Source organism: Phasianus colchicus, chromosome 25, assembly GCF_987193195.1.
Source record: "Phasianus colchicus chromosome 25, bPhaCol1.hap1.1, whole genome shotgun sequence".
NCBI lineage: Eukaryota > Metazoa > Chordata > Aves > Galliformes > Phasianidae > Phasianus > Phasianus colchicus.
The window spans coordinates 6,019,661-6,038,418 of record NC_143460.1 but is presented as its reverse complement, the minus strand read 5'-3'; the positions used below and the strand labels follow the sequence as shown (position 1 = coordinate 6,038,418).

At 44.5% G+C, this 18,758-nt stretch overlaps 1 protein-coding gene across 1 annotated transcript; it reads left to right on the top strand.

The window, feature by feature from the left end:
• The first annotated feature begins 32 nt into the window (after positions 1–32).
• MAPK13 (mitogen-activated protein kinase 13) lies at positions 33–13,663 on the top strand. The gene is made up of 12 exons (XM_031608650.2): positions 33–2,203; positions 5,331–5,460; positions 5,813–5,871; positions 6,910–7,018; positions 8,171–8,200; positions 8,596–8,643; positions 9,558–9,672; positions 9,999–10,070; positions 10,603–10,682; positions 11,142–11,220; positions 12,598–12,774; positions 13,126–13,663. The coding sequence occupies exons 1-12, from the start codon at positions 2,085–2,087 to the stop codon at positions 13,203–13,205; spliced, it is 1,098 nt and encodes a 365-aa protein (XP_031464510.1). The 5' UTR covers positions 33–2,084; the 3' UTR covers positions 13,206–13,663.
• The last annotated feature ends 5,095 nt before the right edge of the window (positions 13,664–18,758 follow it).

The window sequence follows — 18,758 nt, the reverse complement described above, 5'->3', positions numbered from 1 at the left end:
GTGGTGGAGGGGTGGGTAATGCTGCTCAACTGCAGGCACGGTGCTCACGTCCATGGGCCCCCCAAGTAGCTTTCTTAGTACAAACCTAGCCTGGAGTCTGCATCACTACTGGACAGTAAAAGTATGTGTAGTTTTTAGCTTAGGGAAGTATTTTTTTGTTTTTTTTAAATATATATTCAACACAACAAATGAGAGTTCTGCTACTTGCCTGGTCCTGGGACTTCTCGCTGGTTGCAGTGATTTGCAGATGTCTGCCATTTAGAAATGAGTGGGTTTGTTTCTGTCTTCAGCTGTCATCCAGTTGGTAGTGGGAGCAGGAGCGTTGTGACTTGCCATACTGGGGATTTTCTGACTGCTGTTGTGTGCCAGCACTATTCAATCAGAAGGACAATTAAAGGAATAATTGAATAGAGCTGTGTTCATCACACCAACAAAAGCCTCAGTGCTGGCTGAGATAGAGCAGTGCAGTTGGTGCTGATCCGAGTCAGGTAACTGTTACTGCACCTTGTATTTTCCCCTGCAGCACAGCACAGAGGTTGGTTTGAAGAGGCACAAAGAAAAGGGTGCTTGCTGTGGTGCAAATGGAAAGAGGAAAAAAAAAAAAAGAATTTTTTTAAAATCCTACATGGGGTTTGTCGTCACTTCTGGGGAGAAAAATCCCAAATCCTCAAAATTCCTGAGTTGTGTTTGGTTACAATATATGTTGGTTAGCAAAAGACATTAAGTTCAGTGAGAAGTGAATTAGGGAAAACTGGCTTAGACTAATTTAAAGAAAATGGGAAGCCTTAAATTAACTCATCTAACTACAGCTGTGCCCCAGATACTCAGAACTCCCGAACCGTGTGCCGACAGCTGTGTGTGTGCAGTTGTGCAACAGTTCTCCATGCTTATGAGGTGACAGATGAGTTACATTTGCTTCTGTCCCAGCAGTTCTGGCTGTAATTCCTCTTGCTCACTAATGTATTTATAGAACCCAGCCCATTCTGCTTTGTTTCCTTACTATGCTGTTGCTAGAGCTGGGGTTTGTTTGCACTTGTGTGTATAAGCAAAGTTAAAATGCTGCCAGCACGCAGACCCTGACTTGTTTTATAGAACTGCAGGCCTTACCACTGCTATCTGGAGAATGCGTGTGCCAATTCTAAAATGTGTTACGGTGGTTGCGAGTAACCAGGTAAATGAATCCTCCCTGAAACTGCAGTAGTGCGTTTCCCTGAGTCTCACTCGTCAGGCAGAGGATGGAGCAGAGCTGAGTGTTGGCAGAGCGTGGCTGCTCAGGCGTAACTTAGTCACTTCCTCTGGAGGGAGGGTGCACCTCAGAGCTCAGCTGAAGTCGAAGCAGAGTGCTGAGGCCTCATCTCAGCAGGATGGGTTGGGTGCTGAGCAATGGGACTGACTGCTGCAGAAACAAGGCTGGACCCCGCAGCCCTGTGGCTCCCAGGATGGTCCCATCTCGGAGCAACTCCTGAGCGTCTCACTGCAGTCACATGGATGAAGTGAAGCTCAGACAGCCTTCTCTGCGCCCATCTGCTGGGAAACCATCTGCTGGGAAACCGTGGAGGAAATCCCCGCCGTTCCCTCTTCAGTGAGTGTCATGCCCTGGACTCTGTCCTGGAGCTCTCTCTTCTCCCAGCAGGTCCCCACGGGGCTGACTCGGTGCTGTGGCACGGTAACCTCTCCTCTACGCCAGGCATGACCTCGGATTCCTGATGCAACCTTACTCACTCTATCGGCGATCTCGTGAGACCCCCGTGAGCCCCACATGGCACTTCTGGGGTGGTAGCCGCTCTCTCCTTGAAGTCCCACCAGCGGCTGCAGGTGCGGCTGCGTCGGGGCGCCTATCGGAGCACCCAGAAATACCTGCACACGGCCAAGGCGTGTCTGGAAACCTGATGCCTCATCTCTGCCATGTGGAGGCGGAGGGAGGAGGGCTGTGAGACATGTCCCTTCTCGCTCACAACAGCTGAAAGCAGAGAAGGCAACTTGCTACAGGCCTTCTCAGCAGTGCAGAGCGTCCCAGTCGCATCCCAGGGGCACCACCAGACGCTGGGACTCTGGGGGGGTGGCAGTCCCGCAGCCGCCGGGCGATGAACATCGCAAGGAGAAGAGGCTTTTACAGACAGGAGCTGAACAGAACCGTCTGGGAGCTGCCCAGGAGGTACATCTCCCTGCACCCCGTGGGCTCTGGGGCCTACGGTTCTGTCTGGTGAGTGGGGCCTGGGGGGAGCAATGAGGGCTGGGGGTGAGAGGTGCCTCAGCACCCCACGATGAAGGGACTTTGTGATGAAAGCGGTTCGTCTGCTGCTTGGTCACGGCAAAGGGTTGCTTGAAAAAAGATCTGTGCCTCCTGCAGTCACCCTAATAGGCAATGGGGAGAGTCGTGTCTGGCTCAGCCCTGTGGGTGTCCTGCAGGCAGGGATGGCCTCAGGTCTGAGATTGGGGTAAGGGAGTGATCTGGTTGGCAGGAAGAGGGAAACACCTGAATTTCTCAGAGCTGAAGAGTTGGGCACTCAGCAACAAAGCACTGAGCTCTGGGCAGAGCTACAGCAGCTGATGCTGTCCTATGGGGGAATGGAGCTGGGTGGTACGGCCACAGCGCTGCTTCCAGCTCCGTTGTAAGGCAGCAGCCGGCCGGGACTTCCTGGCTGGTGGCAATCCCCGGCTGACAAGGGAGCAGCAGAGCTGCTGTTAATTAGTTACTTGGACAAAGGTACCCATAGTGAAAGCGAGCAGAAAACTTGGATCTCGTTTTGTTTACACTGGTGAGTAGGAGGAGGCTGGTGACTTCTAGCAAGGGCAAATCTGAAGCAGCCCATTGTCAGTACCCAAACAGAACCTCACTGCATAATAGGGTAAAAAGGAAAAGGAAAGAAGTGTGTCCTCTTTCCTGGATGTTGGGCAAAGCACGTCTTGCTGTCCCAGAGGAATCCCCAAACCATCTGGCTGAAGCTGGGGCTCTGTCAGTGCACTGCAGGATGCAAATGGGGACCAGAGGTTTCCTTCCCCACTTTTCTGCTTATGTGCAAGGCAGAATCCTGAGACACCTCCTGAACCCGGTAACACAAAACTTAATATTTTTCGTATGTTTAAAAAAAAAAAAAAAAAAAAAGAAGGGGGAAGATAAATCCCTCCAAAGTTTTCTTGACACAGAACGCCAGTGCCCAAACCAACCCGTTACTGTGGGACTTTGCAGACTAGGGATGCGTTAGAACAGACTGAGGGGAGACGGGGCTTTGGTATGGGATGGACGGTGCTTGGCAGGGTGGGATTGTGCTGGTTCCTGTGCACAGCACAGAAGGAATGCTGTGCAGTTGGGATTTGCTGTCCTCTGCTGGGAATCACTGGAAAGCTTTTCTATCACAGCACTATTTGGAGCTGACAGCTTTTGCACATCTTTGAACAATGACAAGGGGCTGAGAAACAAATTCTGGGAGGCCAGCATGGGCTTGTTTCTTTTCCCATAAATTCTGCAATGATTTGGTAACTGGGGAGGTTTTCTGGTGCCCCCAGCCCTGTCCATGGGTGCAATGTGCCACAATTACCCGTGGAACCTTCATGGTACGCTCATGACCTCACCTCGAGGTCGGCCTTGGTGTCATCCTGAGCTTCCAGCTGCTCCTTAATCTCTGCTGGGAAGAATGTTGTGGGCTCTCCCTGCTGTGGCAGGTCTGGGCTGTGTCTTATGGCAAAGGCAAAAGTAGCTCCATTTGTGCTGGGTGGAATGAAGCTCCAGCTCCTGCATGGAGTGGTGGGGTTGGATGTGTGTTCTGCAGGCCAGAGGCTGGGAAGGCAGTAAGAGCTGGCACTTGGAAGTTGGGAAATCTGCCCTGAATTCTGTGTTTGACTGAGTACTGCCGGATCCTTCCTCTTTGTTCCTTCACGGCTTGGAGAACTGTGCTGCCCTTCTGCCAGCAGCTGCTAAAGGACGAATGGAACTGAGACAATTTTTTCCATTCCTCTCGAGATGTCATTCAGTGTCACTTTCAGTGCTTTCACAGCCTGGTGTGGCTCCCTTTGCTTTTTTCAGCTGAATACATTACAAAAATGCAGTCACACCAAAGCTCTCAAAGGATGTCTGTTCTCATCACTGGTAGCTCACAGCAACCATAAGAGACTTCAGTAGCCATGAGGGAGAAGATCGATTGTCTGATGCCATCAGAGATGTCTCTGCTCACTCAGTGAGAGTTGCTGGTGAGCTGGACCTCTGGCAGCCATACCACAGTGAATTGCTGGTGGCTGGAAATTGGAGAAAGCTATTAACAGGCTCCTGAGATTTGCACCAAAGTATAACAACCTTCCTTGGTGTTACAAAGGGGAAGCTGTGCTGAGCGGCATATTTCCACTTATCCTACTGCATCTCTGCACTACACCCAGCAAAATGCACCATTTGACTGCACTGTTACAGATGGGCATTTTCTTGTTGACTGTTCATAAAATTTTGCCTCTGAGTGATGGCCCTGGAGGCCTCAGGAGCAGTGCCTCTGCTCTGCAGCTTAATGGCATAGCCCTTCCTGGACTTGGTGCCCAGAGGAAGGAGGAGCAGATGGAGCTTGGGTCTGCAGTGGGAATGGATCACACATCTCCTTGGTGGGTGGAGAGAATCCTTAAAGAGCCTCAGAGAGAGAGAGAGGGTGTCACAGGATCATTCCACCCAACTGGAAACAGCCGATGTGATCATAAGGAATAGCACGTCTCCAGCTGTGGTGGCTGTACCGTGTTTTCGTAAGCTTATGAAACAAACCTTATTTGCAGCCATACCTGCTTTTATACAGAAGCATACAGAAGACTGCAGAGGAACTAACTCCAGCAGTCTGTGTTGTTTTCAGTGTGACATCCCATCTTTGCTCTGGAATACAGTGAAGGATGCTGACACACCTTCAATGCCAACATCTTGCAAGCAGGTGGCAAGGAGGAAATTGCTTTATTCCCCTTTCTCCATGACTTAAAGGAGTTGACATTTAACCATTTGTGTAATGTTGCTTCGTTAGCTCCAGCTTGTTGCTACAGGTTAAAGCAAGCATTAGAGGGAGTAAAGACTGGCACTAGTGCTTTTCTTTGTGTGCTCTCTAGTCTTCTTAGTATTCCTGAAATCATGGGCAGTGCTCTAACAGCCCAAGTCATATAGAGGGAAAATCTGTGTGCGAGCCCCACTGAGTTTCAATACCAACACAGAGAGATCAGGAGGCTTTTTCTTGCTATGTTTTTTTTTTTTTTTTTCCGGGGAGGGAAAGTCCAGCATTCACTCTTTTCTCAGAGGGAAATTGATCTGGTGTTGCAAAGTTCGTTAAAACACATTTGCAGTGTGAAAACTGGTTTGTATTTGTCTGTCGCAGTTCTGCCATAGACAAGAAGACAGGAGAGAAAGTGGCCATCAAGAAGCTGTGCCGCCCGTTCCAGACAGAGATCTTTGCCAAGAGAGCATACAGAGAGCTCATGCTCTTGAAGCAAATGCAGCATGAGAATGTAAGTATGCATTTCCCACTGTTTCTGCTAAAGCAAGGGGAACTCCTCTGGGTGCATGCCGACTCTGGTGGCAGCACCTTACCTTTGAGAGGGCTCAACATCTGCCATGTGGAGCAGTCTCAGGCTCTGGCTGCTGCCCAGCTGGTGCCACATCAGCTCAGGCAGATGTGTAATGGGTGTTCCTGTGTCTTAGTAAGGGGAAAAGTAGCTGCACAGCACGACGAGGAGTCCTCACATTCCTCAGATAGAGCTCTCAGTGCTCACGGATGTGCTGATGGAGAGCTGTTACCTGAGTTTTACGTGCAAAGCAAACACTTCCTAGATTTACGTTTGGGCTTCTCTTGTCTATCAGGTCATTGGGCTGCTCGATGTCTTCACCTCTGCCCCTTCCTACCATGGATTTCAAGACTTGTAAGTGTGGGGTTTGTGTTGCTTTGCCTAGGCTGGATTACTGCGCACCACAGGTGCAGGCTTTGCAGCAGCACGATGGATCATGCTGAGGTGCAGTTCAACACGCTAATTGGAAAAGGGACAGACTAAAGCCAGACATCCCCAAATACCAAGGAGAATCAGAAGCAGTTCCTGTAGCTGGAGGGCCCACGTGAACAGATGGCATGCCCTGTTCACAGCTGGGCGAACGTGGGATAGACAGGCCAGCATAAATACCTGGGGCATTTTGTTCCACGGCGCATTATATGTCTTGTGACCCATGCTGATGCACAATGTAATCTAGAGGCTGCATTCAGAATGGGGAGAAGTGGCGTTTACCAGTCCACAGGGTAATTGAACTGAGAACTTTGGAGATCTCATTTTCTTTTCGCTTTGATTCTGGCTGTTCAGACACCTTGGTGTTGGTGGTCAGGTCAGACAAGCTTTTCTCACTTCCTCATCCCTGGGCAACATGCACCTGCCTCTGGGTTTGCGGCTGCTGGCTGATACTTGGCATCCTGCACAAAAAGCATCCAATGGTTCTGAGATGTTACTGCTGCTAATTGCAGCCTCAGCAGGCAGGTTGAAGGAACCTACAGGTTGCTTTCCAAGGCAGGGCCAAGAAATATTATAAATTTGGGAGCCAGTGCTGCAGCTTTGCAAGACTCTGTAAAACTGCACAAGGCACTTCTGCTGCCAGGTGGATGTAAAGTCATATGGATTTGAAAATTTAAAATTAAACTGATTTGAGGTTGTTAAGATTTGGAAGATCTTAATTTATATCATGTATCTGATCTGAGGGGAGGAGAAAGAGCACTTTTCAGAGTAGGCAGAATCCCTAGCATTGCTGCAGGCCATGCCAGTTGGCTAGGAGCAACCACAGCCACCTGTCCCAGTTACACTGATTTAAACAGCCACAGGAAAACAAACCACCCAAACAACAACAAAAATGAGAACAAGGCCATCATGGTTCCTTGTGCTTTTCTTCTAGACTCAGGGCTTTGTCTTACTGCCTTTTAGCTACCTGGTGATGCCATACATGCGGACAGATTTACAAAAGATCATGGGACATGAATTCAGTGATGAAAAGATCCAGTACCTGGTCTACCAGATGCTGAAAGGGCTGAAGGTAGGTGGGGCTGGAGAAACAACATGACTGGACTTAGTTGATCTTAGTAGAACTTCTCTCCAGTTGATCTTGCTTTGTCATCTCTGGGCTGACCACAGCAACAACCCCTGTCTGGGGAAGATTTGTTTTTCTGGGTGTTTGTTTTTGTTTTTTTTTTAATGGCACACACTGAGAAACAGGGATTTGCTCTTGTATGACTCTTATTCTAGCACACATCAGTCCAAATGGCTGTCCTTTCATGATAGTCAATCAGGCATTGAAGCTTCCATCAGTTGTAGAGCTTGGAGTGGTTTCTCTGTGACAGCAGCTGTGTTGCTGACTTGCCAAAACCTTGAGCAAAATTCTGCAGGACCAGGAGTGAGTGGGGCTCCTGCTGAATTTCTCACCTGGGCTGTCAGTGAAGAAGATGGAGGGAATGATTTTCTGTTCAATACATTGGTCAAGAAATGTACTTCTCTAGCTACCCTTGGGAGAACAAAGCAATCACTCCAAACCCTGAAATTCAGAGATAATGTCTTAACATTGCCCTCTGTAACACCCTCCATCTGGAGATTAGAGCAGTGGTTTCTGAGTACTAATAAGTTCATCCTAATAACACCTTTCCCCACATCACTTCTACCTCGAGTTTAAATAAAGCAAGGGGAGAATAATGCCACTGGTCTAACTGGTGACGCAAAAGTCACAATCGGTGTTTGAATCTGATTTCCAGGTTTGGTTTAATGATGAGATTGTTGTTTCAGATGTTAAACCATGGGGGGAAAAAAATGAATCAAAGTTTTCACGCCATCCAACTGACCACAGCACTGTCTGGATTAGGGTTTTGATAGTTTTAAGATACTAGTTAGCTTGCTCTGAGGCACTGTTGCCCCGTACCCCCCTTCTGCTCAATGCTGCTTCTTTAGAGTGGCAGCATAATTGCAAAAGCTGTCAGAAATGCAGTTGGAGGCTTCAGATTGCTCTCGGGTGGTTTTCCCCCATCAGCCACTGCTTATCCTATGGTTATGGGCTTTACTCTGGGGCCGTATTCTGGGACACGCAGTAGATGCCAGCACTGTGTTCCCATTGAGTTCCTCTTTGGAACTCTCATTTCTCCACTGGAGAAAACAGTCTTATCTGCTGGTGACCACACTGTGGCTTCTCTTTTTATTGCAGTATATTCATTCTGCCGGAATCATCCACAGGGTAAGTTCATATGCACCAATATTCTAATTTTGTCTGTTTAGGAGAAATGCAGCTTGGTCATAAAATTAGTAAGTTTCTAAACATCATTTTGCTAATGGCCTTATCTGCTCTGAATTCTCTCTGGCTCTGCTGTTCTCTTGTACCCAGTGCTTATTCAGATTTAACAGAAATGCTCTATTTGCTGGCAAACTGTGAAGCAGTTTATGATTTTTGAGTGAAAATGGTTTAAGGAAAAAAAAAGTCACTGCAATTTAAAGCTGTACAGTATTGCTGTATTGGCACTGGGCTCAGGATGTTATGGGAAAGCATCCCAGGAGAGCTAAGGCTTGACTCAGGCTTGCGCTGATGAACTGCAAATCCAAACATCCCACTTATTCTGGTCTCATCTGTTTCAGGACCTGAAGCCAGGCAACCTGGCTGTGAATGAAGACTGCCAGCTAAAGGTAGGAAAAATGCAGGTAGCAGGTCAGAGTGCCCATAAGCTGCTCCACAAGCGGGAATGCTGGCGTGCAGGTGTCATCGTGCTTCCCCTGACGTCCCACAGCTCAATTTGGGGAGCTGCATTACACAGTGGTTGTAGTCAGCAGGAAATATTCACCTGCTTATGCAACTTGCTGAATCAGGGCCCAAGCCTTGGAATGAACATCCTGTCACTGTCATTCTGGCTGCATTGAAGTTCGCAATGACTTCCTAAATTAATGTAATACTACTGAGCCATACTGGTGTTAGGTGGATAATCCCTGAAGGATAACTGAATACAGCCCCAGTTACCCTTTGGTTCTTGTTGGCTAGGCCTGAGGCATAATGGCTGTGATTCTAGACAAAGTTATTTTCAGTGTATCTCTGAAAAGATTGCTTACAGCTCAGTGGGGTGACAGTCTCCCATTTGTTTTCTGTAATGTATATTACTGGGAGAGGTTCTGTTGCCCGTAAAGGTTGGGTCAAGCCATGCTCATCTTCAGTATTGAGAGGTCATCTCCTGTCAGCTGCCAGGTGTTGTTATAGGAAACGGTGAGTCATAGTGGCTTGTGAGCATGCCTTAGCCTCTGCCTTCTGGAAGTCCATTAAAAAAAATCTCATAGAGTTTAAAGGAAGTGACCTTCCAGGTAGCAGTGCACGACACAGATCCTCTCCACAGGGTCTCCACAGAACAACCAGCTCTGCAGCTGGCTTGCAACTTTCAGAGAATTAAGACAAACTTGTAGGTCTTTGAACCATCCCATGGGTGGCTTTGGTGCAGACAGAGTTCGCTCTGATCAGATCTGCTTCATTTTAAAGCAGATTATTGCTTGTTGGATGGATGGATTGATTGATTCTTCCCTGCCTTTCCTTCTCCTCTTCTTTTGGTGAGCTGCAGATCTTGGACTTTGGCTTAGCAAGACATGCTGATGCTGAAATGACAGGCTATGTGGTCACACGCTGGTATAGAGCTCCAGAAGTCATTCTGAACTGGATGCATTACAACCAGACAGGTGAGGTGCATTGCTTCTGCTATGTGACTGTCTGGTGACAAACCCAAAGACCTCTCTGTCATGTGTGGGTCAAATCTCACCTAATCTACCAGATGTTTTTGCTCTCTGTAATCAGTGTTCCCTGACATGGAGCAAGTCACAACTGGTGCCTGTGGGAAATGATGAAAGCAAAGATTTTTGCAGCATGGAAAGAACTGGGGAGGGCAGAAAATGGGACTGAAATTGAAATGGGTGCCTGCTGCAGACTGTAAAAGTAGGCAACAGCTCATGCAATTTTTTCCTAAAACCTACTCTTTTAAAATTTTTCCTTCTTTCTTCCCTAACAGTGGATATTTGGTCTATCGGTTGCATCATGGCAGAAATGCTGACTGGGAAAACACTGTTCAAAGGAAAAGACTGTATCCTTTCAAATGAAACCTTTTCCCTCAGAGGGATAACAATTCTTGGCATGTGTGAAAGAGCCTTAGGAATGAGGCTACAGAGGGAAATCAGCGTCGGTCTGGTTTACTAATAGATAATCACAGGGGATCAGTGTAGTCTTTTTGGCGAGGAAAACAGAACATAGAAGGGGGACAAGACACCCTTAGAAATGCACCTTCTCTGTGCAACGTACTCTCTATATCAGCAGCCTAACCTTGAATTCCCCTAATTTTATACCCAAGCCCTTCCATACTCTCAAATCTTTGGGCATATACTCCAGTAGAACTGTACAAGCAGAACTCACTGTTGATAAGGACTGCATCCTAGGAAGAGAGGATGCAAACAGCGTAATGAGTCTCAGTTTGTGTGGCTTTGCAGGTCTGTATTATTACCTGCTCAGAGCTGCTGCTGCTGCTCCTGGGACACTCATGCGCACAGCCCATAGGTTGAGCTGCTGGGTGGAGACCAGGGCTTGCTCCCAGGTGGATAATCTTTAACACAGCCTGCCAGACCTTGATCAGCTGACTCAGATCCTGAAAGTAACAGGGCATCCGGGAGATGACTTTGTGGAGAAGCTTGAGGACAAGGCGGTAAGGAAGCTCTGTGGCCATTCAGGTCTTGCTGCCAGAGGCATGGTGGGGAAAGGTTAACTCACAGCGAGACGGGCCACGTGCTGCAGCCATGAACAGGAGAGACAGCAGTCTTTCCCATCATCAGGGAAAATATTTTTGTCAGTGACACTTCTGATGTATTTGATTTCAACACTCGTCACTGAGAACTCGTGTGGATCATGGGGCTGCTGGGCGAGGAGTTGATGCTGTACCTCCTGCCTCTGTTCTGCAGCTCAACTGTTCTTAAGGCATCAGCATTTCTGTATCCCAAGAGATAAAAAAAAAAAGTTCCTCACAAGCTGGCCACTAAAATGTGACATGAGATAATTTGTTGTTCTCTTCTCCTAAATAATGAGACCCAAGACCTCTATTTTACAGCCCCCTCACACTTGTCCAGTTGCAGTAAATGCATGTGCTCTGCTTTCTTTTCTCTTTCAGGCTAAAAATTATATTAAGTCTCTTCCAAAAATGCCCAAGAAGGATTTGTCTGTGCTTTTCCCCAAAGCCAATCCTCAGGGTAAGTAATCTTGAGTATTTCTCACAAGTTCTCAAAACTGAAAAGGAGCTGGGCTGACTGCCACAGCTGCAATTTTGTTGCTCCACTTTTTCATAACTTCTCACTGCTTCCTCCCTTGCAGGCTGTATCCCAGCAGGCAGTTGCCCTTCCCAGGGCAAATACACCTGAATTAAAACAATCCTTTATTGGCACTGCAGTGTCAGTGTTCTGCTGTTAGTGGCCATTTGCCTGTTTCATTTTTGTTTTCAGTTTTAAAATGGCATGGTGTGTAAAATATAATAAAGAGGTAAACTTCACATTCTTGTATTAACAAGCCAGAAGGAAGCATATGCTATGTACAACAGGATGTCCAGATCACAGAAAGCAAATCATGGGATTAGGGCAGTTGCACACAGTGATACAACACCTTCAGCTCCACTTGGTATAGAATTTGGAATGAATTTTGGCTGATGTTAGCTTTGAGAGCTTGTTGCTCATGGCAAAGCAGATGACATTATGATTCAGAGCACTTAAAATGTTTACCCAGCCCCAGATCCAAAGCATCACAGGTTCTGATGAACTATGAAAGAGCCCCACAGTCCACTCCAATAAATCTTTTCCTGCGGGAAGAGTTCAGCTCAGATCGCAGCTGTTTGTTGAACACGCGCACCTTTCAGTATAGAATCACAGAATCATATCATAGAATCACAAGGTTGGAAACGACCTGCAAGATCATCTAGTCCAACCGCCTTCCCATTCCTATTACTACCACAAGCTACTAAACCATATCTTGTAGCTCCTCATCCAGGCGCTTCTTGTACATAACAGGCAGTTGAAATGTGTGATTTTTCAGGGTAAAAACTGATCTCCAAGTGGTTCTTTCCCCAAGTAGATTACAGATAAGAGAAAAACTCTTCTAAAAGGGGAGCATTAAGCTATTAATACCAAGAACAGAGATGACAGACCAGTCAGTATTTGAGTTTCCTGCCCTCCTGTTTACCAGGGATGTATAGATTTCTATATAGATTACTCAAGCTACTAGTATTTTGAGCTGCAGGGGTCAGAGTGAAAGCAATTGACTGAAGCTGCAAAACATCATGAAGTTAATGGTTTGCCGTTCACATTCCTGCAGACTATCCATGCAGTAATGCCTATGTGAGGCTAATTTGTTACCTCTGCACAACGTGTATCTCCACTTCTCTTAGTAAAAGTTACCTGCGGCCACTGCTTGGCAGATTTTGCAGATTTCCATGCTGCCTTGGCCAGCTTGAGGAATTTGTTTTGTTTTTAGGTATGGAAATGTCTTAGTGGAAACACTAGCCCTATCATTTTCAGGGTTTGTACGCAGGATGGCTGTTCTGCACTGTACCCACGTAGCATGTTTGTCTTCTCCCACAGCGGTGGACCTGCTGGACAAGATGCTGCAGCTGGATGTGGAGAAGCGCCTTACAGCCTCACAAGCATTAGCCCACCCGTACTTCGATCAATTCCGAGACATTGAGGAGGAGACAGAGGCACAACAGTCCTACGATGATTCTCTGGAGCATGAAAAACTTTCAATAGAAGAATGGAAAAGTAAGTTTATTTTATTTGACGCTGCATAGCACAGACTTTCCTGCCTCTTTCTGTTTTCTGTGAGCATGCTGAGTAAGGCCAGCTCAGCTGCAGCCACGCAGTAACGCCTTGATGATGGCATACATCTCCCTTTCCTTGCTCTTGCTGTCATGTATTCAGCAGAGATTCCTTCTGCCTCCATCTTTTCAGGATTCCATTTTTCCCCCATTTGTACTTCATCTCTTCCTCCCAGCTTGTACCTGCTGTACTTCTCTCTGCACATGATTAATGGCCAAAGTTTCATTTGTGACCTCTGCAATAGGAGATGCATGCTAGAGGTATTCATTATTTGTTTTTCTTCTGTTTTTCAAGAACATATCTACAAGGAGATCTTATCCTTCAGTCCAATTGCACGGAAGGACTCAAAGAAGCGAAGTGGAATGTCGCTGTAGTGACTGCTGCAGCTGTGACTGGGATTCATGTCTCATGCTGGATGACAGAGTGGGATTTGTTCCACACAGCCTCTTTTGTAGCCATCACTTAGCCTATGGGACTCCTCTGTGTGTGAACATGATGTCAGCACTGTGACTGTGGGCATTGGACTTTCTTCTAGTGATGGGGGAAGTACTCCTGAATAGTTTTCAACTCTAAAGATAAATGTGCTCTCACTGAAACTTTGGGAGAAATTGCTGGTATTTTTTCTCCCTCCCCCCCGTCCCCTCCCTGCATATTGCCATGTTTTTGTTTCTCCTTTCTTTCTAAGCACGAGTTTTTAGACTTGAATTATGTATAAGGTAAATAAAATGGTAACACTGTCTGGGGACTGAGTCCCAAGCAAAATAATGAAATGGTGAAATTTAGCATAACAAGACTTTATCCACGTTCCCTTTCCCTGAGATCCTAAAGAGCACCCAGCACATCCAGGAATCATGGGAATTTCGTTCTTTTGTACACACAGGCTACATTCAGGGCACCTTCTGCCCTGGTTTCTTGCTATGCACAAAACTCCCTGCTAGGGTGCTGTATCCTCTGGGCAGCTGGTACTCGTTCTCCCTTTTTGCTCTACTTCTCTCAGCCTTAGGTTTTGATAGGTGCTGCTTCCTCCTCGTGGCTAGATGCAAATGCATCCCTGGGAGTTAAAGACCACATTCCCACATTCATAAACTTGTTAACCCAGGGAGCTGGGTTACTGGCAAGCAGTCCTCCTGCCCTCACAGGGGCCTCTTCCTTTATGCTCAGCCTGGTTCACCCCCCAGTTCCCTCAGCCAGGCTTATCTCTCACTGAGCACCCTCTCCCTGGAGCTGCCCTGCCTCTGCAGGCTGCCTTTATCTCTCAGCAGATCTGGTATTTTGTTACACAGTCTAATGACATGACCTCTTATGTACTCATTCCCTCTCCTCTGAGGAATCCGTTTTACTATTTGTTCTATGCTGCAATTCTCTTACAGGGCTGTTTGTTCCTTAATAGGAAGAGACTTTAAAACTAACTGTTTGGAAATGTCTTAATAGGTGATTGTCAGTCCCAAGGCTCACATCCTTACTTTGAAGTAAGGATCAAAAACTTTATAGATTGGAGAGGAGGAAAAAAACAAAAACAACATATTGCATGAACAATTCAGCATCATCAGAAACAAGAATGCAATGATTCAATTCAGTGAACATGGAAAATAACTTCAGATATTCTGACTTCAGATATTCTGGTATCAGATCAGTTCCTTCAGTCATCAATCTTATAAACATCATCTGAGATGATCTTTTAAATAGAACGTTTAAAATAGAATTAAATAGAAAACCTCACAGAAACCAGGCTACAAATCATCTTTGTGAATAAGAGTTTCACAGATTCCCATTAATTAATTCACTTTAGTGAGTATTTCTTAGCTACGAGAAATTGCCACCGCTAAGATGCTCATCATATCCGTGTGTGACAAAGGTTGGGAATATGCAGTGCTTCTGGGGAAAGTACCCTGGAAGAGAAAGTTTCAAATGCTGTTACAGATTATGAACTTCTGGAGTCTTGCTGTAGTTGGAAAGGAAGCAATTGAGGGCCAAGGGCTCACAGCTCAGGCTTTTAGGGACCCTATGTGCACCCTAATGCAGACTCCCTAAGAAAAGCCAACTTAGTGTCACCTTGCCGGAACTGGTGACCTGAAAGAGAGCCCAACAGTGCTGCATCCACAGCCACTTGCACCCAGCCTTACCCTCAGATGCTATTTCTTTAGTAGGTATGGAGCTTTGTGTGAGTTGAAGAACAATAAGATACTATCATTTTGCTGTTTATCACTCTGGATTAAGCATTTTCTCACATACAATTTGTCTGAATTTAATTGGTTTGCAAAGGTGTTCAGATAGTATTGTGACAAGAGTGTGATACATAGACAGAGGGAGGTGGTTTTATGAGCCCGGCTGCTATTTACCAGGCTAACCAGCTCAGCATCTGCAACCTCCCTCCAGGGAATGTTTGTTCCACCTTTGCTTCTGTAATACGCCAAGTAGTTCATTCAAACATAAAAGTATGTTTTGATCCTTGAGGTAATTTGATGTACTAGAAGTATTACTAATGTAATCTGAAGCCTGGAACGGAGGTATATGCGTCAGTATGTCCCAAGCCAATACTCAAGTACATAGGTGTTTGCTATAAATGTTATTACTACTGGAAGAGCAGAGATGAAAAACAATTACAGGAACAAAATAAGCAAACTGCATCTGAAAGTGACTTCAGTCTTATTACTATATATGCAGGTCTTAAAGAACCACAGTTTGAGGTAAGAAACCATTCTCTCCTCCTCCTACTCCATGTGATGCAACCTGCATATTCCCTGGACACAGGAAGGGAGCAGATCCTGCCCTATCAAAGAGCAGTTGAAATATCGTCCCTTTGAACAAGAAGTCTGACTTGGCTTCCCTGTCCATCATGTAATCTTTAACAGAGGTCAGAGAGGAGCTCTCTGCAGCTGCCATAAACATCTCAGAGCTGCACGTCTTTGTACTGAATATACTTCCAGAAAATATTTTATATCACCCACTGACAATGCACAGTGGTCCTTCAGCACACTATTCTGCCACACGTCCCCTAAGGAGCATATAATTCATATACATTCATTTTGCTAATTTTTTTTTTTTTTTTCTCCCTGTGTAATTTACATGGCTTTAAAATATAAAATCCAGTGATAAAAATCGCTCAACCATTTAGTGAACATCCAAAATCCCATAAATCAGGCCAGATGGAAATAGGCTTGCTATTTACACTGAAGCACAGTAAAAATGATGCTGATATAAATTATTTGTGCCCACCTCACATAATATGCAGATGCCCATCTTGAAATACTTTTTATATCTTAGTCCTGCATTTATTTTTGAATGTAGGGAGCAGTGCTGCTTTTTTATTATTATTTGGAAAGTGAAGCCTTCATCATAAACAATCCTTCTGTGCAAGTTTTTTGGCAACGAGTGAGATCTGTGAGATACAACTTTATGAGAGAGATCTTATTTATTAAGTACTTACAGCTGAGAGTGGGTGAAAAGAAGTGGATGAAGCAATGATTTTTTTTCCGTAAGAGACACCATAAAGTTCTAAGGATTTATCTTTTTTTTAAGCAGACACACAATATTCAGCACATTTTGGACATCACCTAGAAAACTTTCTGTGCAAGAGCTCTGAAAATATCTACAGCTCCTTAGAAAACCCTGCATTTATTTTATCCCATAAGAAAAAAAAAGTTTTCATATTTAACCTTTTCACATTCTAAATAGACTAATCATTTTCAGGTTGTATGTGTGTGATAATGGGATAGAAGAAAAACATAGGAAATGATAAACACATCTGAGAACTCTAATGAGATCCTTTAAGAAGGACTGTAGTATGTTTTCATATTTCCATGCCTCACTTGCCTAAGTAGCAAGGGAAAGTTCCTAATCCTCTGCAGTTTCCCATGTCATCGTGGAGTGTAGGCTTGTAACACGATCGTAGCTTTGTTTTTTGTTTTTAAACCCAACTAAGAGAAACAAAACACAAAAGACCAGAAAATTGCCAGCACCAATTCATTTTCACCCCACAAAGGATGAACATTTACTTCACTAACTGCAGCTGTGTTCATCAGCATCACTCTGCTGTGAAAACATTGGTTTTCCAAGCAATTGTGGAATATAGGATGTTTTCTCTAATTTCTCTCATGCTAAGTCATTTTCTGACTGCATGGGTTTATACAACCTTTCATATGATGTTCAGCCAATGCTGCTTCGCCACTGATTCAGACAGCACTTTGGCTGATTGATAACTTCTTTCTCTTTTGATGGGTTGCGCTCTATTAAATAATGTTGAAAGGTAAGCATTTATCTTTAACCTCTAATAATTTTCAGTTGAATGAGAGCTAACTCCTTTTAGCCAAGTCTGGCTAGAAAAATTAGAATTATCCTACTATCAACCATAATTTCAGTTCTTTCTTCAGAAAAAAACCCAAAAAGGGTTTTTAAACTCATTTGCCCATTAAGATAAAAAAAAAGGAATACCATTAATTACTACTAAGGTGGCAATGCTGGGTGCTTGTGTCATCTCTCTGAAATCAGTGGAACCGAACAGAGCTACAAATACTCCCCATAAAATTAGGATCTCAGGAGGTGCACTTGTGAATCCAGCTGAACTGCACTGCAGCCAAGGCTAATCACTTTGAGGTATCTGGCTTTTAACCTTTAGTGTGCACAGGTCCTTTTTAGCAATAAAAATAATTCCAATAGTTCTGAAGAAAACAGCCACAGAACAAACAACCAAAACACAGATATCAGAAGTACTCATTTCGAGGCTTAATGAATCAACAAATAAAAAAAAGGTCATTTTTCAGTTCTCAATTACAAATAATAATTTTCTCCCTCTTTAAATGTGTTTAAATACTTGAATAAAGATGAAGAAAATTATGACTGAATGTACCTAGCTCTGTGTGAACTGTCTTGGCTGCTGTTTTCATTTGAAGTGACATCCCTGGTTTTGAACTTGTACCATTTAAAAACTGTGAGAGCCAAGAAATTGAATGAAGCTGTGCCTCTGGGATTTCAGATAAGTCCAGAATGTTTTTTCAAATAACACATTAGTTCCACAGCTCTATTTTAAAATTAAATGATGGATAACTTGTTTTAATGCTCTAATATATGGCCCTCAATCTTCCAAGATGTCTGTGCATACTTCATCTTGTGCAGGAGTCACCCTACTGAACTTAATAGGACTATTCACACAGTTGACATTAAGCACGTATGCAAATCTTTGCGATTATAATAAGCCAATTTCAGTGCAGATCTAAGTATAAAGGGCTTCAAAACTGAGGTCAAAATAAAAGAACTTCCACAAGTCTGTCATAATAAAAGCATACCAAAATGCTGGGAAAAAAAATATATACAGTAAAACCTTCTGATAAAATTCAAACTATGTTCTCACATAAAGAGGGAAAATTAGGCAGTCAAACTGCTCATTGCAGTAAATGAAATAATTTTACTTACTGTGAAATTGTCTTTCCTCAACAGTCAACTCATTTGCTGAAATGTCTATTTTATAGATTTTTTTGTTGTTGTTCTTTATGGATAGGATTGTGCTTTTGCATAGATGTACTTTGGGGGTAAGATGGGATTTTATGTAATATGATATGCTTTATTTATCTCCAATTTCTTTTCATGCAGGAAAAAAAAAAAGAATGTATTTAATATGCTTGAGTTCCGATGTGTTAACAATAGCTTCTTCAAGAAGTAAACACAGAAATGAGTACTGAGAAGTTTTGAAATATAAAACCCGCCATAACATTACTGTTCTGCATTAAGTGAAATGTTTTCCCATGTTCTTAAAGCTTCACATTCTGGTCCAATTTGAGTACTTTGCAAAACAAGGCTGTCACAGACTGCTTGGCTGCTCTGATATTCCACACTTAACATACGATGAAAGACAAAAGATCCTATAGTTGTAACTGAGGGAAAATTACATTTTATCTTTGAAAACAATTCTATATTCTATTTATAATTCTATT